This window comes from Chiloscyllium punctatum, chromosome 28 (assembly GCF_047496795.1).
Source record: "Chiloscyllium punctatum isolate Juve2018m chromosome 28, sChiPun1.3, whole genome shotgun sequence".
Taxonomy (NCBI): Eukaryota; Metazoa; Chordata; class Chondrichthyes; order Orectolobiformes; family Hemiscylliidae; genus Chiloscyllium; species Chiloscyllium punctatum.
The window spans coordinates 15,432,005-15,459,846 of record NC_092766.1 but is presented as its reverse complement, the minus strand read 5'-3'; the positions used below and the strand labels follow the sequence as shown (position 1 = coordinate 15,459,846).

The window sequence follows — 27,842 nt, the reverse complement described above, 5'->3', positions numbered from 1 at the left end:
ACACGGTCTAAACAGGGCGGGCCCACACCCCCCCCGGACACGGTCTAAACAGGGCGGGGGCACACCCCTCCAGACACGGTCTAAACAGGGCGGGCTCACACCCCCCCAGACACGGTCTAAACAGGGCGGGCCCACACCCCTCCCAGGTACGGTCTAAACAGGGCGGGGGCACACCCCCCCAGGTACGGTCTAAACAGGGCGGGGGCACACCCCCCCAGACACGGTCTAAACAGGGCGGGCCCACACCCCCCCAGGTACGGTCTAAACAGGGCGGGCCCACACCCCCCCAGGTACGGTCTAAACAGGGCGGGCCCACACCGCCCCAGACACGGTCTAAACAGGGCGGGCCCACACCCCCCCAGACACGGTCTAAACAGGGCGGGGGCACACCCCCCCAGACACGGTCTAAACAGGGCGGGCCCACACCCCCCCAGACACGGTCTAAACAGGGCGGGCCCACACCCCCCCCCCCAGACACGGTCTAAACAGGGCGGGCCCACACCCCCCCAGACACGGTCTAAACAGGGCACCCACACACCCCCAGACACGGTCTAAACAGGGCGGGCCCACACCCCCCCAGACACGGTCTAAACAGGGCGGGCCCACACCCCCCCCCAGACACGGCCTAAACAGGGCGGGCCCACACCCCCCCAGACACGGTCTAAACAGGGCGGGCCCACACCCCCCCAGGTACGGTCTAAACAGGGCGGGCCCACACCCCCCCAGACACGGTCTAAACAGGGCGGGCCCACACCCCCCCAGGCACGGTCTAAACAGGGCGGGCCCACACCCCCCCAGGTACGGTCTAAACAGGGCGGGCCCACACCCCCCCAGACACGGTCTAAACAGGGCGGGGGCACACCCCCCCCAGACACGATCTAAACAGGGCGGGCCCACACCCCCCCAGACACGGTCTAAACAGGGCGGGCCCACACCCCTCCAGGTACGGTCTAAACAGGGCGGGCCCACACCCCCCCAGACACGGTCTAAACAGGGCGGGCCCACACCCCCCCAGACACGGTCTAAACAGGGCGGGCCCACACCCCCCCAGGTACGGTCTAAACAGGGCGGGCCCACACCCCCCCAGGTACGGTCTAAACAGGGCGGGCCCACACCCCCCCAGACACGGTCTAAACAGGGCGGGCCCACACCCCCCCAGACACGGTCTAAACAGGGCGGGGGCACACCCCCCCAGACACGGTCTAAACAGGGCGGGCCCACACCCCCCCAGACACGGTCTAAACAGGGCGGGCCCACACCCCCCCAGACACGGTCTAAACAGGGCGGGCCCACACCCCTCCAGACACGGTCTAAACAGGGCGGGCCCACACCCCCCCAGACACGGTCTAAACAGGGCACCCACACCCCCCCAGACACGGTCTAAACAGGGCGGGCCCACACTCCCCCAGGTACGGTCTAAACAGGGCGGGGGCACACCCCCCCAGGCACGGTCTAAACAGGGCGGGCCCACACCCCCCCAGACACGGTCTAAACAGGGCGGGCCCACACCCCCCCAGACACGGTCTAAACAGGGCACCCACACCCCCCCAGACACGGTCTAAACAGGGCGGGCCCACCCCCCCCCCAGACACGGTCTAAACAGGGCGGGCCCACACCCCCCCAGACACGGTCTAAACAGGGCGGGCCCACACCCCCCCCAGACACGGTCTAAACAGGGCGGGCCCACACCCCCCCAGACACGGTCTAAACAGGGCGGGCCCACACCTCCCCCAGGCACGGTCTAAACAGGGCGGGCCCACACCCCCCCCAGGCACGGTCTAAACAGGGCGGGCCCACACCCCCCCAGACACGGTCTAAACAGGGCGGGCCCACACCCCCCCAGACACGGTCTAAACAGGGCGGGGGCACACCCCCCCAGGTACGGTCTAAACAGGGCGGGCCCACACCCCCCCAGACACGGTCTAAACAGGGCGGGCCCACACTCCCCCAGGTACGGTCTAAACAGGGCGGGCACACACCCCCCCAGGCACGGTCTAAACAGGGCGGGCCCACACCCCCCCAGACACGGTCTAAACAGGGCGGGCCCACACTCCCCCAGGTACGGTCTAAACAGGGCGGGCCCACACCCCCCCAGGCACGGTCTAAACAGGGCGGGCCCACACCCCCCCAGGTACGGTCTAAACAGGGCGGGCCCACACCCCCCCCGGACACGGTCTAAACAGGGCGGGCCCACCCCCCCCCCCAGACACGGTCTAAACAGGGCGGGCCCACACCCCCCCAGACACGGTCGAAACAAGGCGGGCCCACACCCCCCCAGACACGGTCTAAACAGGGCGGGCCCACACCCCCCCAGACACGGTCTAAACAGGGCGGGCCCACACCCCCCCCAGACACGGTCTAAACAGGGCGGGCCCACACCCCCCCCAGACACGGTCTAAACAGGGCGGGCCCACACCCCCCCAGACACGGTCTAAACAGGGCGGGCCCACACCCCCCCAGACACGGTCTAAACAGGGCGGGCCCACACCCCCCCAGGTACGGTCTAAACAGGGCGGGCCCACACCCCCCCAGGTACGGTCTAAACAGGGCGGGCCCACACCCCCCCAGGTACGGTCTAAACAGGGCGGGCCCACACCCCCCCAGACACGGTCTAAACAGGGCGGGCCCACCCCCCCAGACACGGTCGAAACAAGGCGGGCCCACACCCCCCCAGACACGGTCTAAACAGGGCGGGCCCACACCCCCCCCAGACACGGTCTAAACAGGGCGGGCCCACACCCCCCCAGACACGGTCTAAACAGGGCGGGCCCACACCCCCCCCAGACACTGTCTAAACAGGGCGGGCCCACACCCCCCCCCAGACACGGTCTAAACAGGGCGGGCCCACACCCCCCCAGACACGGTCTAAACAGGGCGGGCCCACACCCCCCCAGGTACGGTCTAAACAGGGCGGGCCCACACTCCCCCAGGTACGGTCTAAACAGGGCGGGCCCACACCCCCCCAGACACGGTCTAAACAGGGCGGGCCCACCCCCCCAGACACGGTCGAAACAAGGCGGGCCCACACCCCCCCAGACACGGTCTAAACAGGGCGGGCCCACACCCCCCCCAGACACGGTCTAAACAGGGCGGGCCCACACCCCCCCAGACACGGTCTAAACAGGGCGGGCCCACACCCCCCCCAGACACTGTCTAAACAGGGCGGGCCCACACCCCCCCAGACACGGTCTAAACAGGGCGGGCCCACACCCCCCCAGACACGGTCTAAACAGGGCGGGCCCACACCCCCCCAGGTACGGTCTAAACAGGGCGGGCCCACACCCCCCCAGACACGGTCTAAACAGGGCGGGCCCACACCCCCCCAGACACGGTGTAATCAAGCTCCAATAGAATAGAAGCAAGGCATCACTACTCCAGCTCTCAAACTGTCTTGTGAAAAGGCTAACATTCCATGAGGACATTGGATTTATATATTTTATCCACCAGAGGGGGGGGCAGACATGTCTCACGTTCACGTGGCCCATGAAGACAGTACTTCTTGAGAGCACAGTTGGCTCTTGGTAATGCCACAGTCCGGGATAATTCTACACAGGGGTCTGACTGTCACAAGGGGGAGGGGGGAGAAGTGGAAGATGACGACATCCTGGATTGTTAATCTGGAGCCCCATTTAACATTCTGGCGTCCAAATCCTGCCCTAGGCGGGTAGAGGAATTTGAATTCAAAGTTTTTAAAAGAACAGAATCAGGAATGAAGAGTCCAATACTGTGATCTATTGCCGATTGTGAGGAAAAACCCATCGGCTGTCCTTCAGGGAAGGAAACTGCCCTCCTTATCTGGTCTGGGCCTACACTTGACTCCAGACCCACAGCAACAGAGTGGACTCCGAACTGACCCCTAGGGCAACTCGGGATGGGCAATCAAGGCTGGCCCCAGCCAGCCGCTCCCCCATCCCCTGAAGAAATAATGTATGCACGTGAGCACAAGGAAACATCACATGACGCTTGGCGGAATTGTCACTGGAGAAAACACAACACGGAGTCACACTGGGTGTGAGCAGGGCGAGGCAAACCGAGGCTGGGTCGAACAGCAGAAGGGTGTAGAGCCACGCAGTGAGGAGGACAGAGTTTCAGGGAGGGAGCCGCAGAGCTCAGGGCTCCAGGCAGCTGAAGGCACAGTCACCGATAGCGGCGCCACGGGCGTCGAGGGATGCAGAAAAATGTCACGATTGGAGGAGCGCAGCGATCTTGGAGGGCTGGAGGAGATCGATATGAGATGGTGGGGCACAGCGGAGACTGGGAAGAGGAACAGGGCATTCCGGGAGGTGATGGGAATGGCGGACACGGGAGAAGGGGAGTAATGGGCTGCAGTAGAGACAGAGAAGAGGGAAACATGCAGCAATTTTAGAACCGCCTTTTCAAAACCAAGCCAGATTTTGCTTGGGATCTTGCCGGGAATCGAGATTCCTGTGGTTTAAGGAGCGCTACATTTGGGTCACTGTGTGACAAGAGACTGTCCTTAATCTGTGCGCGTGGTCTTGCTGAACCCCCTACCACACGCTCCCCATTACCTGACGTGGTTGCAACAGTGCTGCGAGAGGCAGCTGTCACAGTGGAGTTGCTGACCAGACTCAGATTCAGGCTGCTCACACTCCCGAGGGTGTTGGAGACGCTCGATGACGGAGCCACTGACACAGTGCTGGCCGCTGTGGCGAAAGTGCTGGGGGACGAGTGGAGACACGCTTCACTTTCTACACTTGTGTGCTGTACGGAGACCGGAAACAGGACGAGGAGAGTGTTAGTTGGCAGCCGGAGGTGAGGGAATCACTCAAACATTCAATAAACCTGGCTTAAACAAAATATAACACGAGACCGCGCGACACACACACACACACACACGCTGCTGCCTCATGGTGCCAGGGTTCCTGGTACAATTCCACCTACGGACGACTGTGTGGAGTTTGCAGGTTCTTCCCTTGTCTGCGTGGGTTTCCTCCGGGTGCTCTGGTTTCCTCCCACAGTCCAAAGCTGTGCAGGTTAGGGTGGATTGGCCATGCTAAATTGTCCCACAGTGCCCAGGGATGTGCAGGTTAGGGTGGATTGGCCGTGCTAAATTGTCCTGTAGTGCCCAGGGATGTGCAGGTTAGGGTGGATTGGCCATGCTAAATTGTCCTGTAGTGCCCAGGGATGTGCAGGTTAGGGTGGATTGGCCGTGCTAAATTGTCCTGTAGTGCCCAGGGATGTGCAGGTTAGGGTGGATTGGCCGTGCTAAATTGTCCTGTAGTGCCCCAGGGATGTGCAGGTTAGGGTGGATTGGCCATGCTAAATTGTCCTGTAGTGCCCAGGGATGTGCAGGTTAGGGTGGATTGGCCATGCTAAATTGTCCTGTAGTGCCCCAGGGATGTGCAGGTTAGGGTGGATTGGCCATGCTAAATTGTCCCATAGTGCCCAGGGATGTGCAGGTTAGGGTGGATTGGCCGTGCTAAATTGTCCTGTAGTGCCCCAGGGATGTGCAGGTTAGGGTGGATTGGCCATGCTAAATTGTCCTGTAGTGCCCAGGGATGTGCAGGTTAGGGTGGATTGGCCATGCTAAATTGTCCATAGTGCCCAGGGATGTGCAGGTTAGGGTGGATTGGCCATGCTAAATTGCCCCTGTAGTGCCCAGGGATGTGCAGGTTAGGGTGGATTGGCCGTGCTAAATTGTCCCGTAGTGTTCAGGGATGTGCAGGTTAGGGTGGATTGGCCGTGCTAAATTGTCCCGTGGTGCCCAGGGATGTACAGGTTAGGGTGGATTGGCCATGCTAAATTGTCCCGCAGTGCCCAGGGATGTGCAGGATTAGCCATGAGAAATGCAGGGTAACAGGAACAGGGTAGGGCGATGGGTCTGAGTGGGATGTTCTTCAGAGGGTTGGTGCTGGGTCGGACGGTTTGCTTCCACACAGTAGCGATTCGCTGAATGCTGCCCGGAGGCGGATGCCAGTCTCCAACTTGCCTGTCCCCTCCTTTTCGACCAGAGCTCGTGAAGAAGCAGCTCACTTTGTATTTAGCTTTGCATTGCCTCCAGGCAGATTTGCCCCCTTTACAGAGAGGTAAAAGGAGGCAGGAGCCGGGGAGGGCAGGGAAGGGGCGGGACCATGGGCACGGTGGGTGGGTATAAGAGACGCAATTCCAGAGCTGAGGACCCCAAGCAATTCCAGACACGGCCTCAAACCGTGGGGCTGGAAGGTGCGCATGAGTGACTGGAAATTGGGAGCGAACAGAGACCAGCACCTCGGGGGTGTGTGAGAGATAAATACCCGAGGTCTTTTCTCACCCCCCCACCCAGGGTAGGGGAGCCCAAAACTAGACGGTACAGGTTTAAGGTAAAAGGGGAGAGATTTAAAAGAGATCGAAGGGGCAACTTTTTCACACAGAGGGTGGTGCGTGTGTGGAATGAGCTGCCAGAGGAAGCGGTGGAGGCTGGTACAATGACAGCATCTGGATGGGGACATGAATAGGAAGGGTTGAGAGAGAAATGCTGGCAAATGGGGTTAGATGAATTTCGGATATCTGGTCAGCGTGGACAAGTTGGACTGAATGGTCTGTTTCTGTGCTGCACGACTTTATGACTCTCAGACGGCTAACTGTGGCAGAGCTCAGCAAAAACTGGCCACTTACAGAGACTTGGGAGTGGACAGTCACAATGCAGCAAAAACACAAGGGCAGCAAACAACAGTGGGGAGACCAAATCCCAACTCCCACAGGCATCAGCATCTGCTAAATATCTGTCCCACTGCAAAAGAGATTTTGTTTAACAATGGTTCAAAATTAGCTAAGAATGCATACTGCAGCACTTGAGTCAGCAGTTCAGCAGAGAGAGAGAGACGAGTTTATGTGGGGTGACTTCGACGTAAACCCTACACAGTCACTTCATGGAGAAAGAGGGGACTGCAGGTGCTTGGAGATCAGAGTCAAAGAGAGTGGTGCTGGGAAAGCACAGCAGCTCAGGCAGCACCCGAGGAGAGTCGACGTTTGGGGCATGAGCCCTTCATCAGAAATGTCACGACGTGCCCAGGGTAGCAAAGTGAAAAACTAGCCTTGTGTCAACTTGAACGCCCTGCAGGAACATAGAAACGAGGCCATTTGGCTGTTCCAAGCCTGCCCCGCCGTCCTATGGACTCCGGGCTGACTCCCCAATCACAGTGCCATATTCTCACTTTCTCTCTGTTCTCCTTGACTCCTTTAACATCTACAAATTAATCAATTCAGGGAGGCAATGGCCCCGTGGGTATGGGCTGATCATCCAGAGACCCAGGTAATGTTCTGGGGACCGGGGCTCAAATCGCATCATGGCGGATGGTGGAATTTGAATTCAATTACAAGACTACGGAATTAAGAAGCGAATGACGACCGTGAATCCACTGAGAATTGTCAGGAAAAAAAACCCATCTGGTTCAGGGAAAGAAACAGCCATCCTTACCTGGTCTGGCCTATACGTGACTCCAGACCCACAGCAATGCGGTTGATACGTGACTGCCCTCTGGGGAATTAGGGACAGGCGATAAACGCTGGCCCAGCCAGCGATGCCTGCATCCAGTGAACAAATGTGTTTAAAAGTTGCCTTCTTGAATATATTTGGTGACTTGGCCTCCACAGGCTGCTGTGGGAGAGAACTCCATCGGTTGACCACCCTCTGAATGAAGGAACGTTTCCTCAGCTCAGTCTTGAACACCCCATACCCCCCTGAGACCATGTCTGCTGGTTCTCGATTCCCCCCCCAGCATCCTGTCTGTCCGAACTGTCAGGATTTCATGCCTTGCTGTAAGATCTCTCTCTCTTGAAATTTCCAAATTTTTGAAAGTGCAGGGTCGGATTAGAACAAGTCAGCATGGATTTAGTAAGGGGAGGTCGTGCCTGACAAACCTGTTAGAATACTTTTGAAGGGGTAACAAGTAGGTTAGACCAGGGAAACCCAGTGGATGTTATCTATCTAGACTTCCAAAAGGCCTTGATAAGGTGCCTCATGGGAGGCTGCTGAGTAAGCCGAGGGCCCATGGTGTTTGAGGTGAGCTACTGGATTGGGGATTGGTCGTCTGACAGAAGGCAGAGAGTTGGGATAAAAGGTTCTTTCTCGGAATGGCAGCCGGTGACAAGTGGTGTCCCGCAGGGTTCAGTGTTGGGGCCGCAGCTGTTCACGTTATATATTAATGATCTGGATGAAGGGACTAGGGACATTCTGGCGAAGTTCACAGATGATAGGTGGACAGGCAGGTAGTACTGAGGAGGTGGGGAGACTGCAGAAAGATTTAGGCAGTTTAGGAGAGTGGTCCAGGAAATGGCTGATGAAATTCAACCTGAGCAAATGCCAGGTCTTGCACTTTGGGGGAAAAAAAAGAATACAGACATGGACTATTTTCTAAACGGTGAGAAAATTCATAAAGCCAAAGTACAAAGGGATCTGGCAATGCTCGTCCAGGATTCTCGAAAGGTTGACTTGCAGGTTGAGTCTGTGATTAAGAAAGCAAATGTAATGTTGTCATTTATCTCAAGAGGGTTGGAATGAAAAAGCAGCGATGTGCGTCTGAGACTTTATAAAGCTCTGGTTAGGCCCCAGTTGGAGTACTGTGTCCAGGTTTGGGCCCCACACCCCAGGAAGGACATACTGGTACTGGAACGTGTCCAGTGGAGATTCACACGGATGATCCCTGGAATGGTAGGCCTAACATACGATGAACAGCTGAGGATCCTGGATTGTATTCATTAGAGTTTAGAAGGTTGAGGGGAGATCTAATAGAAACTTACAAAGTAATGCATGCCTTAGAAAGGATGGATTCTGGGAAGTTGTTTCCGTTAGGCGGGGAGACTAGGACCTGTGGGCACAGCCTTAGAATTAGAGGGTCAATTTAGAACAGAAATGAGGAGAGATTTCTTCAGCCAGAGAGTGGTGGGCCTGTGGAATTCATTGCCATGGAGCACAGTGGAGGCCGGGACGTTGGATGCCCTTCCAGACAGAGATTGATAAATTGTTGATTGCATAAGGAATTAAGAGCTACGGGGAGAATATGAGTAAGTGGAATTGAAATGCCCATCAGCCATGGTTAAATGGCTGAGTGAAATCGATGGGCCAAATGGCCTTACTTCCACTCCTATATTTTACAGTCTTCCTTCTAAACTGTAGTGAATACAGACACAGTTGGAACAATCTGTTGTTGAACAGCAGTCCCTGCCATCCATGAGGGGGGGGGGGGGGGGGGGGTTACCAGCCTTGGTGAATGTCTGCTGCACTCTCTCTGACTGGTATATCCTCCCTTCGCGAGGGAGCCCAAACCCATGCACAATACTCCAGCTGCGGGTCTCCCCAAGGTCTTGTATGAGGCAATACATCCCTACGTCTCTCCATCTCTTACGGTGCAGGCCAACACACCACTGCTTTCCTCACTGCATCTGGTTACTTTCACTGTTTGGTGTAGTCACCAATCGCAATGCCTCTCTCCACTGCTTCCTCACCCCCACCCCCAACTCTCGCTCGCGCTCACTTTCTCAATCCTGTTGTACAGCTTCACCCACAGCCATAGAGATGTGCAGCTCAGAAACCTTTAGTCCAAGTGGTCCGTGCCGACCAGATATCGTAAACTAATCTAGTCCCATTTGTCAACACTTGGGCCCATACCCCCCCAAACCCTTCCTATTCATATACCCATCCAAAGGCCTTTTAAATGTTGTCATTGTACCAGCCTCCACCACTTCCTCTGGCAGCTCATTCCCACACACGCACCACCCTCTGTGTGAAAAGGTTGCCCCTCAGGTCCCTTTGAAATCTTTCCCTTCTCAACGTTAAACCTAAGCCCTCACACTTTGGACTCCCCTATCCCAGGGAAAAGGCCTTGTCTATTCAGGAGAATGTGAGGATGGCAGATGCTGGAGATCAGAGTCGGGAGCGTGCACAACTGGTCAGGCAGCATCCGAGAAGCAGGAGAAACAACGGTTCGGTCGATTCACCTGCTCCTCAGATGCTGCCTGGCCGGCCGTGCTTTTCCAGCACGTTGTCGATTCACGCCGTCCATGCCCCTCATGATTTGATAAACCTCTTTTAAAAGGACCCCCTCCCCCTCAGCCTCTGACGCTCCAGGGAAAACAGCCCCAGACGTATTCCGCCTCGCCTTGTAGCTCAAACCCTCCAAGCCGGGCAACATTAGTGTAAACCTTTTCTGAACCCTTTCAAGTTTCACAACATCCATCCTATAGTAGGGAGACCAGAATCGCGCACGGTATTCCAAACGTGGCCTGACCAAATGTCTTGGACAGCCGCAACATCTCTGCTGTTTGAGGATTGAAATCTTCATGGAACCCCGTTCGGCCCATCGAGTGCAGACCGCCCCTCCGAACAGCATCCTACCCAGAATGAATAAACCATTTCCGAGGGAAATTGGATTGGCGTTCAAGGGGGAGCACACTCAAAGGTTGTGGGGACGCATGCACCAAAAGCCAGCAGGGAGTCGATGGGACGAGTGGCCTCCTTCCAACAAATCCCAGATCCTCCCGACGGGCCCAGGGTCCTCAATCAGCCGTCCCTTCTGTTGGGAGGGAATGCTAGGATTTTGACCTCTCATGACGACGCTGTGGGCGCATTCCAAGGACTGCAGTGGCTCACTATTTCACCTTCTCCAGGGGGCGTTGGGGATGGGCAATAAATGTTGGCATAGAAAGCAACACTCGCCCCCTCAGAACACACAGACAACTTGTTAAGTTTTGCCGCAAAACAAGCCACCTCTGAGCAGATGGGGTGGGGTGGGGGGGGGGGGGGGGGGGGGGGGGGTGGGGGGAGGGGGGGGGGGAGAAGCTTGTGCATCGACACTGATCCAAGACAAGCTGCTACCCGTCCACACACCACCTCGTCACCAGGAGGAGCTGTACGTGGAGGTTGAGGCCTGGTTGCTGCACACTCCTTGGAACAAGACCAGATCATTAAGGGTGATTTTTTTTATTAAAAGAGAGAAAACAAAACAACTTACCAGTGGGTTGAAGTTGAAGAGCGTCCTGAGGATGAAGACAGACTGCTGCTCTGTTGGGTAGGACGCAGTGCTGGAAGTGTAAAAGCAGGGAGAGAAAGGTAGACATTAAGAGGCGGACAGCAGTGGACGCTGGCAAGTCCCAGCTACACACGCACGGCCGGGAGGGTTTTACAGCAGCACCCGGTTTGAGGGAACACGGCCTGACTGGCCCCGAAACAGGGGGTGAGCTGGGGGCGTGTGGGGGGACGGACCGTGCATGCGGGGTGAGGCTGGAAGATGGCACGCGAGGAGAGATCCCACGTGACGAGCAAGGCTCAGGAGTTGGCAAAGTGGGTCGAAGGTGCGGACAGAAACGAGCACGCGCGGACAAAGGAAGCCGACACTCTGAGGGCGAGGTCAGAGCTGGGGGGAGGAGAGTCGCCTTGCTGCAATCGTGCAGGACCCGGAGTACCCCCACGCAGCATCGGAATTAAGTCATTTCAACAGGATTCGGGGGCAAGGTCGGGCATGGGGGGGTGGGGTGGTTTAGGATGGCAAGGGGCAGGGCATGGTGCGTGGGGGTGCGGTAAACTGGGCTCTCTCACGCTGTAGTTCAGAAGCAGCGAGGGACGATCTCTTTGAGAGATCCAAGGTGGAGGGTCATTGAGAGCACATGGGACTGTCACGCCAATAGCTGGGACTGATCAAGCCTGGGAGTTATTTCCTAAACCTGATTAAAAGACATGGTTTGGAGTCCCGTTCGCAACAACTTCAGCGGCTTCGGGAGCTTTCAAAACCACAAGGAGACTAAACCGTCAGGCAGAGTCACAACATTGTGTACACGCAGTACACAAAGCCCTTACACTCTGAAAGGCATGAACCAACACGGACTTTGAGAGCGCAGGAAATCGCCTCCTTCCTATCACCGAGACCAAAGGGACGTGCTAATGGGGAACTGAGGGGAGCTACTCACCTGCTCTGCTGTGGGGTGGTAGTGCTTGGCAGCTCCTCAGTATGACTAAGGCTGGCCAGGCCTGCAGGGTGCTGGCTGTTTGATGTTAATAGCGACGATGCGGATACTGCATTCGAGAGTGAAGCCATGCTGGGGACCGCGGGCGAGTCAGACTTCACTGCAGAACCAGCTGCAGCTGCACAAAACAGGAGAGACAAGGGTTAACCAAGCAAGGGGTGGCCCCCCCCCCCCCACCGTACACCCTCTCCACAAGTCACCTCACCGCTGATGCAGCCACAATCCGCTGGGGGAAGATCGACGCAGACGGTCTCCATACTGAGGTGCCTGAGGCTATACCAGCTCACGAACAGGCCATTCAGCCCTTCTGCGCTGTGGTTCTGCTTAATGTGAGCCATCACCTGGCCTACTCTTTACACCACCACCCCCAAACGCAAGCCTTCTATTCCTTTCACCCTCATGTTTACTCAGCTTGCCCTCCCCCATCATGCATCGCTACTATTCATCTCTCACCCTCACCCCCATCCTCCCCTCCCACCTGCAGGAATGGGAACCCCGCTCTCCCACACACACCCCTCCTCATAGGAGCAGTGTCCCCCCACACCAATCCCCCCCTACAGAAGCAGGTTCCCCCCACTCCCCCACAATCCCACTCCCGCACCCTAGCAGGAGCAAGTCCCACCCCTGCTCTCCCACACAGCCCCCCCCCCCCCTCCTACGCACCCCACACAAGAGTGAGCTCCCCTCCACTCTTCCACAACCCACCCCACGGCAGTGAGCCCTCCCAGCCTCCTATGCAATCCCCTCCCCCAACTACCCCACCAACTGCGTTATCTGCAGCTTCAAACCACTTTGTGGTGTTGAAGGTCCCCCATGAGGAGAACCTCCCTCTCTCTCCTTTCCCTCCCAGTTTCTAAACCCTGACTCACCTTCGATGGACTGTGACGTCTGTATCGTGCTGAAGCCATTCTGGAAAAAGGAAGTCACAGGTCAGCTCTACAGTGACAGACTTCAGGAAGGTAGAAAGGACAGGGCAAAATTGGTTGGGGGGGCGGTGTGTGTGTGCGCGCGGAGTAAAGAGGGAACAGATGAGAAGAGAGCTGAAAGAGTGCCGTAGTGGGTGGAGGGGGCAAAAGGAACGGGGGTGGGGGTGGGGGTGGGGGGGGTGGGGGGGGGGGTGGGGCAGGGAACAGTAGGAAGGTAGGTGAAGAAAAAGGAATCAAGGGAGGGGTGAATGAACGAAACCGCAAATGCGAGGGCTGGGCGCCGATTACCTTGGCTTGCGTCAGGTCCTTCTGAGGAGAGGAAGAGAGGGAGTTGGAGTATGCTGCCCGCTGATTGGAGCTCTGCTCATACTGTGGCCCGGGGGCACTGTTCTGGGTCGTGAACGCCGAGGTGGTGATCGTGCTGGGCTGGTATCCCGACTCTTGACTCTGATTAGAGGGGATTGTCGATGATGACTCACTACGAGAGAACAGGAGAGGCGAAAATATGTAACTCACCACCACTACCAGTGACGAGGGTCAATGTGCGTAATTGAGAAACTGGATAAACACACAAGGGAGGAGGGAACAACAAGCTGCTCCCTTTTATTTACTTGTAGGATGTGGGTGTCACTGACTGAGCCTATTGCTTATTACCCATCCCCAAGTGCCACTGAAGATAATGAGCTACCTTCTCCCCACAGTGCAGTAAGACTTTGACCCAGCGATACAAGGAACCGCCAATATACTGGCGAGGGTTGGAGGTGAAGGGCCATGTGCAGCTGAGGTGGGCAAGCGAACAAGCTCAAAGGGGAATTTGCAGGTGGTGGTGTTCCCTTGTAGCCCTGTCCTTGCCTTTCCTGGGGACATAGGTCTCGGGTTTGGAAGGTGCTGTCTCAGCAGCTTTGGCGAGTGACTGCACCGCACTGATGGTACGCACTGCTGTGACTGAGTGTAGTGGTGGAGGGAGCTTTTAGAGGTACATTAATCAGATGGCGGGGGGGGGGGGGTGAAAGTTTTCCCTCATGCGCCTGACTTGTGCCTTTGTGGTGGTGGACAGGCTCTGGGGCGAGTCGGGATGGGAGTTAACCGCTGCACGATTCCCAGCCGCTGACCTGCTCTCGCAGTCCCAGCGGCTGGACCAGTGGGGTCTTTGGTCAACGGTAACCCCCGGGATGTTTGATGCACCAATTTATTATTGGAGATAGGGTGCCCCTAGGGCATTAACGTGAATGTAAAGTGTCGCTCATCAGTGCAGGCCTGAATAGAGTCCTGGCTTTCCCAGGTGACTGCTGCTGTATTGGCCAAGGCCTGAATAACTCAGAATGCCAATCACCAGTGTGAATGCTCACTTAGAATCATAGAATCCCTACAGTGTAAAAATAGGCCATTTGGCCCAACAAGTCCGCACCAACCTTCCAAAGAATAACCCAAACCCGACCCTATTACCCCTGACTAACCCACCCTCACCTGCACATCCCTGGGCACTATGGGACAATTTAGCATGCCCAATCCACCCTAACCTGCACATCCCTGGGCACTATGGGATAATTTAGCATGGCCAATCCACCCTAACCTGCACATCCCTGGGGCACTATGGGACAATTTAGCATGGCCAATCCACCCTAACCTGCACATCCCTGGGGCACTATGGGACAATTTAGCATGGCCAATCCACCCTAACCTGCACATCCCTGGGCACTATGGGACAATTTAGCATGGCCAATCCACCCTAACCTGCACATCCCTGGGCACTATGGGACAATTTAGCATGGCCAATCCACCCTAACCTGCACATCCCTGGGCACTATGGGACAATTTAGCATGGCCAATCCACCCTAACCTGCACAGCTTTGGACTGTGGGAGAAAACTGGAACATGCGGAGGAAACCCATGCCGACACGGGAGGGGGAGGAAGCATAAATTCCACACAGACAGTTGCCCCGAGAGGGGGAAATCGAGCCCAGGTCCCTGGCGCCGTGAGGCAGCGATGCTAACCACTGAGCCACCCCCGACTTGTGGAAACGTCACTCCTAGGTGACGATGATTCCTGTTTTGGGGGGCAGGAACGGAAATGCAATCGACACACGTAGGGACTCACCTGACAGCACCGGTGTAGGGGCTGCTCTGGGGCTGGCTCGCTGGCACGCTGGTTACTGGGGTGGCTTCGTATTCTGTGAGCATGGGCTCGGAGCCAAACTGCAGCGCCCCGAACTGGAGGTTCAACCCCGCGATGTCTGCTGAGGCGGGCATCTCCACAGCAGAAGATGGGATCTACGGAGAGAGAGAGAGAGAGAGAGAGAGAGGGGGCGGGGAAGGAGAGGAGAAAGGTTCGCGTGAAATGGTTGACCCCTCTCTCACACAGAGTCCAGCTGAGCAGTCTCTCTCACGTAGAGTCACACACTCCGTCAGAACTTTCCAAAGCGCGTTACACCAATTACTGAGTCAGCTTTTGGCAAATTCTTTCGCGGGCATCGATGGCTGCAAGGGGCAGCTGACCTGGGCACAGACAGCCGGGTGACAAACGTGTTGAAAGAGGCACGCAGCTGAAGCTATTCACCATTCACTCATCAGGACCATTGCAAGAATGCCAAATTTCACAACAGTTTGTACCATTGGGGTGGGGGAGGGGGAGGAGAGAGAGATGGCTGATTGGTTGGCAGATTGGCTTAGGTGTTGCCACGGAGGAAGCAACAAGGAGCCAAAGGCTCCCCAGGACGAATGATGATGCTGGAAGTCTGAAACAAAGACAGAAAATGCTGCAGAAATTCGTGGGCAGCATCAGTGGAGAGAAAAAAAACGCCACAGGATTAACATCTCAATGTAACGCCGACTGGACTCGAGCAGTTTTTCTCTCCGCCAATGTTGAATTCCTCCCAACTCCTAAATAATTCAAAAAGGGCTTGAGCATATCCCTTTTGTTTGCAGAATCAGGAAACCAGGTAGGTTTCTCCAAGAACTGGTGAGAGTTTCACAACCATCGCCTCCAATTCCAGGCATATAAGTGCCACAGGCAGCCTTGCAGAGATTCAGACACGTTTCCCAAGACCCCAATCTTTTTGTTTTTCTGCATTTGGGATTGTGGGCTGAAAGGGGAAGAGGACGGATTTTACAGGAACTGTTGAAGGGTTGCTGCCCTTCTGAAGCTAACCTGATACTCATGGTAAGCTCTGTTTACACAGCTGCTTGCTCACGCAATCGTGGCAGCCTGGTCTGGAGAAGAGCTGTAGGGTATGTCCAAATGGGGATTCTGCCTGCAACAGGTAGCTGATTAAGCGGTGGATCACTGACCAGTTATTGATGACAATGGCGGCCTTGACTGCCAACAGCCATGTGATTGGCTCCTCAGCTTGTGTGCGCGCGCGCGCACACGTGTTGGGGGCAGGAGGTGAATACTTTGACAGGAACTTTGGAAGACGGAAGCGGTTTACGCTCTGTACTGAAAAGAATTGCAAGCCTGAAGTTAGCCAGCAAATGGAATATTGTTCTTCAGCTCTAGAGTTAACAACACAGAGACTACGCTGTAACTGTCCAAGGTGCTGGAGTACCGTGTACAGTTTCGGTCTCTTGACTTGAGAAAGGATGTATTGGAGGGGGTGCAGAGGTGGTTCAATAAGTTGGTTCTGGAGTTGAAAAGGTTGACGAATGAGGATCGCATAGACTGGGACTGTACTCATTGGGATTTAGAAGGATGAGGGCGGGGGGGGGGGGGGGGAATGTTATGGAAATTTATGATATTATGAAGGAAACAGATAAGACAAAAGCAGGGAGGATGTTTCCACTGGTGGGTGAAACTACAATGAGGAGCAACGTCTCAAATATAAAAGGGGGGGGGAAAAAAGAGAGCAGATTTAGGACTGAGCTGAGGAGAAACTTTAGCCAAAAGGGCTGTGAATTTGTGGAACTGCCTGTCTTGAGGCTACCTCGTTGAATGTTTTTAAGGCAAAATTTTGAACAGTACAGGGATTGAGCATTTGTGGTAAGCAGATGAGGCCATGGAAAGATCAGCCACGATCTTACTGAATGGGGGAGCAGGCTCAAGGGGTCGGATGACCGACTCCTGCTCCCATTTCCTTAGGTTACTCCCCATCTATAGTTGCTGTTAAGTGGTGACTTGTAATCGGCAAGTATTCACACTTCTAGAAGTGAGTCACCCAATGACTTTTGCAAACAAGCCAAAGCGGCTGGAGGAAGATGGAGAAGCAGCTAAAAAGGTTGGGGATTCTCAGCAAATTCCTGTGAACAGGACCACTTCCAGCCTTTCCCTCTGTCCATAAAACCCATGGTTTGTTTTTTTTTTCTCCCCCATCTACGTTTGTAGATGGAGAGGGGGGAGTTCAGAGGATGGGAGTTATTTTCGTACTGGCAGAGGTTTTAATGTAGAAGAAATTTATGCTGATGGTTTAACTGGTTACCTGCAGCTAAAACGCACCTGCAAGAAATAGTCAACGTGGAAACCATCTATTGACTCCATCTACACTTCCCCCTGCCTCAGAAAGCAACCAACATAATCAAAGTCCCTGGTTATGCTCTCTTCCACCTCTTCTGTGTGGCAGGAGATATAAAAATGTTTGTATCCATGCACAAACAGATTCAAGAACAGCTTCTTCCCCGCCGTTATCAGACTTTTGAACGGACCTCCCAAATGTTAATTCTGATCATCTCTCTGTAACGTTGTACTCTGCGCTCTGTTCTGCTACCCTAACTCACTTTGTCTGGTGCGGTCTAATTGTACAGCATGCAAAACAGCATATTGCACGGGTAGACGTGGCAACAACGTGTTGCCTTTACCGCGCAGTCATCACTTACCTTTGAAGCGATAGAGGCCTTTTTCTTCGGTGGCTTCAGTTTCTGCTGCGTCGGCTGGGGGCTGGAGGACTGGTTCTCCGAGGCGCCGGGAGACACCTGGGCGGTGCCAGCTTTGCTCTGCAGGGGGGAGCTCGGCGCTGCCGTTGGCTGCTTGCTGGGGATGAAGACTTCCATCATACTGGAGTTGGAGTAGGATTGCCGTTGACTGAAGGGGCTGTGGACTGGAGGTTCTGTTTGGCTTTTCAACTCTGGGGTCCAAACGGAGACACCCAGTCAGCACGGTCACAGCCTCGGGAACAGCCGCAACACACACTCACTCTCTCACACACACACACACATATATGTGAGGCTCAGCCCCTCGAGGGTGCTCTGCTATCTGACAGGATCACGGCTGACTGGAACGTGTCTGACTTAACCCCAGTGTTCCTGCGTCAGAAATCTGTTCAACCCCGCCTCTTATGGAGTCATGCAGCACCGAGACTGGCCCTTCGGCCCCCACGCGCCCATGCCGACCAAACTAAAACAGTCCCAATTGCCCAGCATTTTGGCCAATATCCCTCTAAACCTTTCCTGTGCATGTACCTGTCCAAATGTTTTTTTTATTAAGACGCTGTGACTTTACCTGCATGCGATTACTTCCTCCGCAGTTCATTCCGTGTACGAACCACCCTGTCCGAGAAAAGGATCCCCCCGCGAATCCTTTTCCGACTCTTTCCCCGCTCACCTTGAAATTATGCCCTCTAGTTTCGAACTCCCCTATCCTAGGGAGAAAAGCCTTATGCTCTCCGCCTCACCCATGGCCCTCATCGTTTTCTAGAGCTCTTCCTCCACGGGAAAAATCGGCATCACTGACGGAATCGGTGTTTACTGCCCCATCCCTGATTGCCTCTCGAGGTGGTGAGCTGCTTTCTTGAAAGACCCACAGAGATCGAACACCCACTAACCTCCCTCCAACTCCCGCTGCCCTTTTAGACTGGAAACTTTTTACTTGGTAATCTAGCTCCACGATCTTCAAGTGAGTCACTGCACACCAGCAGAGCTGGGCTGCTGTTCCATTCCAGATCCTCGCTAGCAAGGGAACAGAGACATTGCCTTCTCTTTGACACAGACACACACAGACAGAGAGAGACACAGACAGAGAGAGACACAGACAGAGAGAGACACAGACAGAGAGAGACACAGACAGAGAGAGACACAGACAGAGAGAGACACAGACAGAGAGAGACACAGACAGAGAGAGACACAGACAGAGAGAGACACAGACAGAGAGAGACACAGACAGAGAGAGACACAGACAGAGAGAGACACAGACAGAGAGAGACACAGACAGAGAGAGACACAGACAGAGAGAGACACAGACAGAGAGAGACACAGACAGAGAGAGACACAGACAGAGAGAGACACAGACAGAGAGAGACACCCGATCTAGCTCTTACCAAAATGGCTGAGTGCTGAGGGCTGAGATGTGGGTCCCATGTCCCAGGAGGAGGCAGCGTTGCTGGTGGGCTGAGTGTGCTGGGCGGCCAACTGGGCCAGCGCCTGAGCCGTCTTCAGCTGCTCCAGCAACTGCGATCCCGCAGTGCTGCCACCCTTGGGCTCACCCACGTCCCCGAAGTTCTTACTCAGCATGCTGACCTGCGGACGAGACAGGGCGCAGATAGAAGGAAACAAAGAGAGAGAGAGATTAAACCAGCCGCGGGCTTCAGGGAAATGATTCCCCTCCTCTACCTTCGGATTCCCAAGTGTTTCCTCCATCTGAAAACGGAGGAGGCTCGGACTGCTTTCTCAAGTTTCAGGGAATCACGTGGAAGACTGCAATGTAATGGGAATGTCACTGAACTGGGAATCCAGAGCAGCAGTAAACAATGCAGAGGAACTGCAGATACCGGAAATCACAAAATAGAAATCGCTGGGAAAAACTCAGCGGGTCTGGCAGCAACTAGGTTTGGCTGGTTGTCAGAAGGCAGAGGGTGCTGGTTGATGGGAAAGTGTTCATCCTGGACTTCAGTTACTCGTGGTGTCCCACAAGGACCTGTTTCGAGGCCACTGCTGATCATCATATTTTTATAAACGGCCTGGACGGGGGCATAGCAGGATGGGTTAATCAGATAACACCAAGGTCGGATAACACCAAGGTCGGCGGAATTGTGGATAGTGCTGAAGGACGTCGCATGTCACACAGAGGGACACACAAGTTGCAGAGCTGGTCTGAGGGGTGAGAAATGGAGTTTAATGCGGAAAGGTGCCCGGTGATTCATTTCGGAAGGAGTAAGAGGAATGCAGAGTAATGGTAAGAGTTTTGGTCATGCAGATGAGCAGAGAGATCTCAGTGCCCATGTGCATATGTCCCTGAAAGTTGCCACCCAGGTTGGTAGGGTGGTTAAGGCGGCCTACAGTGTGTTAGCTTTTCTTAGGAGAGGGACTGAGTTTTGGAACCAGGAGGTCATGCTGCAGCAGAACTGCAATTGCGTGCAGTTCTGGTCACCACATTATAGGAAGGATGTGGAAGCCTTGGAAAGGGTTCTGAAGCGATTTACCAGGATGTTGCCTGGTCTGGAGGGAAGGTCTTATGAGGAAAGGCTGAGGGATTGAGGCTGTTTTCGGTAGAGAAAAGATTGAGAGGTGACTTAATAGAGAAAAATAAGATAATCAGAGGGTTAGAGAGGGTGTACAGTGAGAGCCTTTTTCTTCGGATGGTGAAGGTTAGCATGAGGGACCTTAGCTTTAAATTGAGGGGTGATAGACATAGGACAGATGTCAGAGGTAGTTTCTTTACTCAGAGTTGTAGGGGTGTGGAACGCACTGCATGCAACAGTAGTAGACTCGCCAACTTTAAGGGCATTTGAAGTGTCACTGGATAAACATAGGGATGAAAATGGAACAGTGAAGGTTAGATGGGCTTCAGATTGGTTTCACAGGTCGGCGCAACTTCGAGGGCCGAAGGGCCTGTATGGCGCTGTTCTGTTCTACGGATAGAAAGTGACCCTTCCTCAGATCAGTTCTTCAGAACTTTATATACAGAATTAGAGATACCCCGGGAGGGAGTTACAGACTGGAATCTAATCGAGAGCTTCAGGATGGGTTATATACAGAATAACAGCTCCCCGGGAGGGAGTTACAGACTGGAATCTAATCGAGGGGTTCGAGGTGGGTTATATACAGAATAACAGCTCCCCGGGAGGGAGTTACAGACTGGAATCTAATCAAGGGCTTCAGGATGGGTTATATACAGAATAACAGCTCCCCGGGAGGGAGTTACAGACTGGAATCTAATCGAGGGGTTCGAGGTGGGTTATATACAGAATAACAGCTCCCCGGGAGGGAGTTACAGACTGGAATCTAATCAAGGGGTTCGGGGTGGGTTATATACAGAATAACAGCTCCCCGGGAGGGAGTTACAGACTGGAATCTAATCGAGGGCTTCAGGATGGGTTATATACAGAATAACAGCTCCCCAGGAGGGAGTTACAGACTGGAATCTAATTGAGGGGTTCGGGGTGGGGTATATACAGAATTACAGATACCCCAGGAGGGAGTTACAGACTGGAATCTAATCGAGGGGTTCGGGGAAGGGAATCGAGGGGTTCGGGGAAGGGTGTGAGAATTGTACACCCCATTCCCCTTCCTTCAGACCCACCAGTTTGAAAGCAGAACTGAGCTCTGACAGTGGGCTCCCGTGGCCCAGCCCAGGCCTTCCCCAACCCGACAGTCCTGCTTACCATGTTGTGCTGTGGGAAGGTGGTCGGAGGAGACGGCTGCGAGACTGAGTGCTGCTTGGAGTTGTTGAACACCAGGGGCTGAGAGAGCGTGGGCGAAGCAGAGGTGTCCAGGGGAGCCGGCTCATTCTCCGACACCGAGGGCTGTTTCCCCAACAACACTGCCAGGTCGATCCTGCGTCACGGGGAAAGGGAGGGAGTATTAGGGCGGAACGCTGGACTCAGGACACCGCATGCGAAGAGTCAGCGATGAGTATCGGGCCCGGTGATGCACGTTCGCCACGAATTCGTTCAACTCGATAGTAAACGATTTGGTTGCTGACTTTATCACCTCAGCCACATGGGAAGGAAAATGACGCTAACGTCCTTCGGGCTGAACTTCCGAAGCAATAGGTTGAGGTACCTCCCTGTACACTCAACAAGGCTTCTGCTGCTGGTCTGAGGTGGCAAGAGGGGCCAGCTTGATGGCAATTCAGACCGCAACAGTTACAGCGCTCTCGTTCAATAGAGTCACAATAGAGTGGGATGCCACTCGGGGCTATTCTGCCTGGGCTGGCGTTCTGACAGCCCTAATACCTAGCACCCTGTTCCTTCCTGTAGCTTGCATCAAGTTGCCTTTCGCCAGGCTGGTCACATCAGACGCCCACAAAGCTGCCCCCCCCACCGTGTGCCCATCTGTAGGTCTATGTGCGCGTACACGCATGGATCTGTGTCCGTGTTGGCGCGTGTCCTTCTAGGTGTTGGGGAAGGGAAATCGAACCAAACGAAGGGACGCCACGACTGGTGACGAGAACGCGCTGTGTTACCTCTGCCCCGCTGTGATCGTCAGGGTCTCGCCCCCTGAAGGCAGAGGGCCGACATTGGAGGCGGTGAAAATCTTCGTCTCGGACAGCTGCAGAGAGAGAGAGAGAGAGAGAGAGAGAGAGGAAAAGCAACATTGGTCACTGGGCGAGAGAGAGAGAGACAGAGAGACAGACTGCACAGAGAGGAAAAGGCAGGGTTGGTCACTGGGCGAGAGGGTGGGGGAGGAGGGGGAGAGAGAGGGGAGGGGGGGAAGAGAGAGAGAGGAGGGGAGAGAGAGAGAGAGAGAGAGAAAACAGAGGAAAAGGCAACGTTGGACACTGGGGGAGAGAGGGAGAGGTCACTAGGCAAGAGGGAGACAGAGAGACAGACTGCACAGAGAGGAAAAGGCAGGGTTGGTCACTGGGGGAGAGAGAGAGAGAGAGAGAGAGAGAGAGAGAGAGAGAGAGAGAGAGAGGAGAGAGAGAGAGAGAGAGAGAGAGAGGGAGGGAGGGAGGGAGGGGAGGGGAGGGAGGGACACTGCAGAAAGAGGAAAAGGCAACATTGGTCACTGGGCGAGCGAGCGAGAACGAGGATTTGGCTGCAGAGATCCCACAGTCAGGTCAGTTGGCCGAGGTTGCCAGCTTCAGCTCAACCCATGGCACTGGATCCCCCTTGCCTTGTGTCTGGAGGTTACCACAGGCCGCTCCAACAACAGCAAAGTCAGCACCCTCGTGCCTCGTGCTTGTAAAAACACGCAGCGCCCACAGTAACGTGCAGACAGTGGACAGCCACTGCTTCCACCAGTTTAAGTTGTATCAGCAAACATGGGAGCAAGGGTGACATTCACTCAATAACTACCGACTGGGCTTAACTGGCTGAGAATTCACTGCACATGTCCTTCATAAGGATACCCCAACTTTGGAGAATCCCTCATTACTGATGCAGTCAATCAAATCCACAATTAGGCTACACAGAACATCAAAACCTAGATTCCTTTCAAAACAAAGTATACTATTATACTTTGGGATGTGGGGGCCAGCTTTTATTTCTCACCTTTAAGCTGCCCCTCGAGAAGATGGGGAGTGAACCCCTGCCATACACGTGTGGTGTAAGGATCCACCACACAGAGCTGTTAGGGAGGGAGCTCCAGGATTCTGACACTGACACAACAGCTGACATGGTGTCGGGATGGTGTGAGCGTGTGGAGGGTGTTCGGAGCGGAACTTACAGGGGGTGGGCGTTCCCACGGTACCTGCTGCCCTGAGACTGGGTTTGGGAGGTGCTGTTTGGGAGCCTTCATGAGCCACTGCAATGGATCTTTGTGTACACTGCTGTGACTGAGTGGTGACGATGGGCGAGAGGATACCTCGGGGGGGGGGGGGGGGGGGGGGGGGGGGGGGGTGCCAAGCAAGTGGGGGCTGCTCATCCCTGGACAGTGGTCGACCTTCTCGGGTATGGTCGAAGCTGCCCCCCCACCCCCAGCCAGGGCAAGTGGGGAGTATTCCCTCACCCTCCTGACCTGTGCCGTGTCCATGGTTGGACAGACGCTGCTCCAGATCGGACGGCGTTTGGAGGTGGCCGGGGAGGTCGTACAAATGAAGAGGAATAGGCCACTCAGGCCCTCCAGCCTGCCAAGCCACTCAGTCTGATCGCGGCCGAACGGATCACAGCCATGACTCCTCTGCTCCTGTGTTAACTGAGAACCCTCGAACCCCTGCTGCACTCTCTAGAGAGAGACAGACTTCACAGATCACGACTACCCGAGTAGGAGAGACTTCCAGATTTAAGCTCTCTCCCTCCTTCCCCCTCCTCACTCCCACAAACGTCTGCCTACCCATCCCGGACCCTCCCCGGCCCAGTCTTGTGCACTAGCTTCCATCATCCTTCCACATGGAGCTGACTGGGCTGGCCTTTATCACTCCATGAACTCAGCTGCTTTGCCGGGGAGACTGCGGAGGGTGTGTGAGAGAGAGCATCAAATGCACTGCTGTCGGGTCGGAGAGCCCTGCGTGGACCAGACCGGGGAAGGACGGCAGATTTCTCTCCCTGCAGGAGCCGCATAAATACAAGCTTGCTCCCTCAGAGGGTCAACAAGGTGATGAGGCATGGGAAGGGGGGAGGAGCGAAGGTGACCCAGACACGGAGGGGAGACAGACGGAAGGGGAGATCGGACACTGGAGGAGGAGGGAGCAGAGACAACGGGCACAGACCAAGGGCAGGGGATTTGGCAGGCCTCACGGACCGAGAGAGACAAACACTGGATTGATTAGAGAGGTGAAAAGCCTGACCGACAGACAGTTTGGGTGTTGTTTTGAAGTGCAAAGGGGACTATCAAGAGTAGCCAGAGAGAGAGGATGTCTCCCCCCTTGGGGCAAGATGGAACAAACGGGTTTGTGTTGGAGGATAACGGTGACCAGGTGAAAAGGAGAGGTGGGGAGAAATCACTTCTCACAAATACTCATGAAGCGGTGCGATACTGTCTATTGGCAGATTTGTCACTGAGCAACTGGTTAAGAGTTTGTAGAGAAAAAACACAAACATGGAGGCAAGGTCAAGGAGAGACCAGCCACCATCTTATCAAATAAAGGAGCACGCTTGAGAACCTGTACGGCCTACTCCTGTTACTGGTTCTTTGAGATGGGGGGGGGGGGGGGGGGGGGGGGGAGAAAAGAGCACGAGAGACGCGATGGGGGGGGGGAGAAAGAGCGCGAGCGCGAGAGGGGGAGAAGAGCGCGAGAGGGGGAGAAGAGCGCGAGAGGGGGAGAAGAGCGCGAGAGGGGGAGAAAGAGCGCGAGAGGGGGAGAAGAGCGCGAGAGGGGGAGAAGAGCGCGAGAGGGGGAGAAGAGCGCGAGAGGGGGAGAAGAGCGCGGAGAGGGGGAGAAGAGCGCGAGAGGGGGAGAAGAGCGCGAGGAGGGGGAGAAGAGCGCGAGAGGGGGAGAAGAGCGCGAGAGGGGGAGAAGAGCGCGAGAGACGCGAGGGGGGGGGGGGGGAGAGAAGAGCGCGAGAGAGGGGGGAGAGAAGAGGCCGAGAGACGCGGGGGGGGGGGAGAGAACAGCGCGAGAGACGCGAGGGGGGGAGAGAAGAGCACGAGAGACAGAAGGGAAAGAGAGACAGACAGAAGGGGGAAAGCGAGCGAGATAGAAGGGGAAAGAGAGAGATAGGGATGGGAGAGACACGAAAGGGGGATTGGGGAGAAAGAGAGAGAGAGAGAGAGAGGAGTGTGTGGGGAAGTGTAAAAGGAAAGAGAGCGAGATGCAAAGTTGCTCTTACCTGATAGCAGCCATTAACTGCTTTTGGAGGGTTCCTTTTGTCATCAGGACTCAGGAAGGTGGTACCTGGTGCTGGCTGAAATACAGGGGAAACTTGTGATATCAACACAGGAGGGCTCTTTATATCAGAGAGAGTGCACACACGCACCACGCACACACACACGCACCACGCACACACACACACACACTGAATTGTTTCATGGCCTCACAGAAAACAAAAGTCACAGAAAGAAAGATTTCTGCAGCCACACCAGAAACTCAAATAAAGAGGCAACGGAAGAGAAAGCAACAGGAAATGGAACCCCCGGTTTCCCAATCTTTTCAGCCAGCAGCAGGGGTCCTCCTGACATCAGCTGGTGACAAAGAGACGCTCAGTGATCCCTCCATTACAATGCCTATCCAGGTTAAGTCGGAAAAGTTAAAATAAAACAATAAACAAACAGAAAAGAACGAAAACTGAGAAACTTAACCATACAAACAAAAGGCCGGCTCCGACGAAACGAGATACCCGGGGAGTAGACTGAACCAAGGCTGGAATGAGACCTACACCGTCCTATGGTGCTGCCTGGCACCGTTACCGCGCCCACAGTGTGACCAGGCCAAGCGCCCAAACCCCTCGCCGGGAGGCCCCACCCGGCAATCTCTCGACCCCAGGTCGCCTCAAGAAAACCAAACTCCGTCCCGACAGGTGCCAGGTGAAACGCGACCGAGCGGACGTGAGACTGGCTGAGTAGTGTCAGGAAGTGGCCGTCGTCAGCAAACAAGGTCGCTGCTTTGTGGGCATGTGAAGCTTGGTTGAGCATGACAGTGGTGGGTTTTGATTTGCAGGGGGGGCGATAAGAGAGGGTGCTGAAAGGGAAATGTGAATCAATGGGGAAGGGTTTTGCAGATTCAGCTTCTGCCGACTGCCCCTGGCGGGGTGGAGAGCAGGCGCCGACAACAGATCCCAACTTTCACATCAGGCTGGCCGGCCGCCCTTCCTCCGGCCAAGGTGGGGGGGGGGCATAGTGGGCACGGCGGGCAAACTGCTTGCCCAGCCTGCAATCAACCATACTCCTTTCCCCCCCTAACACCGGCCCCAAACACTCTTCTGGCCGAAGCAGGAGGGGAGAGCTGCCCCCTTGCCAGACCTGACCTCAAACTCGCTAAACGCTCCGAGCGAAGGCATCCAGAGAATCGTGCAGTTCGGCAGAGGGAGACGGCTGTGAGGGAGAAAGCTCTGTGACTGTTACAGGGCCCACATTTCAACCTGAGGTGGGGGGGGGTAACACTTTCTTGAAGGACACAAAGGTACGACACGACAGCCAATTGACAGAGCACCTCAAATACTTACATCTTCACTCCAGTCGTCTGTCCCCCACTCCTCCGTCACAGTCCGCCAAGCGCCTACAGTCGAAAACAAGTTTGGGACACCATCAGCAACGTTCCAGGAGAGAATCTGACGTCTACAGAAACCCCCGCCTCAAGTGCTGGAAGAGTTTATTGCGGGACACAGGCAGAGCACCTCTACATACATTGGGGATTTGAAGAGTGCGGTGCTGGAAAAGCACAGCTGGTCAGGCAGCTTCCGAGGAGCGGGAGAACGGACACTCCGTGCATAAGCCCTTCATCGGGGGATGCAGAGTTCAGCCCGAAACGTCGATCCGCCTGCTCCTCGGATGCTGCCTGACCGGCTGTGCTTTTTCCAGCACCGCACTCTTCGACTCTGATCGCCAGCATCTGCAGCCCTCAACTTTTCTCCACATTTCGGATTTGCCCAGTGGCGTGAATTCAGGGCCTGGTCCAAACCCCGTGAGAGATGGCGCTCAGTGCACCAATTTCTTTAACAGTCGGTGGGGTGGGGGGGGGGGAAGAAACGTGGAGGCAAGAGTTCGAGGGGGACAAATTTCCCCACAGTTGTAGCATCTGGCGCTTCACTGGAGATGGTGTGCAAGGCCTTTTGTCTCGAGTCTTAAAAAGCACTGGGAGCTCCCAAGGTGCCGAGGTTCTACAACCTTGGTTTGGAGAGAACACTCTGGCGTGGTAACTGTGCTTTTACTTCAGACTGCAAAGCAATATCTGAGCAGTCGGGACCAGTGGCTCTATTGCCCCTGGACTCTGTGACAAGGAGATACACCAAGGCAGGTGGGCTCCAGATTCCTCACCTTCCAGTCTTCCCTGACCCTGCTTGTGCTTTTATGACAACAATGCAGGAGAGGGTAGGGACTTGTGCAATCAAATCCAGAACCACAGAGGGAGTGGAGGTTGGTGGGGGTGGGGGGGAGGAGAGAGCAACACTTCACAGCTTGGGGGGGGGGGGGTTCTCGAAAAGAAAGCAGCCTGCGTTTTCTTCACAGCCTCCCACCCTTAAAAGGGGCCCAAGGAGAGCGGTTCACGTCGAGAAA

At 55.3% G+C, this 27,842-nt stretch overlaps 1 protein-coding gene across 1 annotated transcript in view; it reads right to left on the bottom strand.

Moving 5' to 3' along the window:
• Window positions 1-27,842, bottom strand: part of ubap2l (ubiquitin associated protein 2-like) — a gene marked incomplete at its 5' end in the record, with an annotated part of 68,838 nt that overhangs the window by 21,827 nt on the left and 19,169 nt on the right. Inside the window, 13 exon segments of the mRNA XM_072548762.1 lie at window positions 4,530-4,722; window positions 10,943-11,008; window positions 11,010-11,019; window positions 11,902-12,076; window positions 12,828-12,867; window positions 13,173-13,362; window positions 14,983-15,155; window positions 17,691-17,938; window positions 19,127-19,325; window positions 21,410-21,581; window positions 22,213-22,298; window positions 25,460-25,534; window positions 26,792-26,844. Of these exon segments, the coding sequence (XP_072404863.1) occupies window positions 4,530-4,722; window positions 10,943-11,008; window positions 11,010-11,019; window positions 11,902-12,076; window positions 12,828-12,867; window positions 13,173-13,362; window positions 14,983-15,155; window positions 17,691-17,938; window positions 19,127-19,325; window positions 21,410-21,581; window positions 22,213-22,298; window positions 25,460-25,534; window positions 26,792-26,844 (1,680 nt within the window).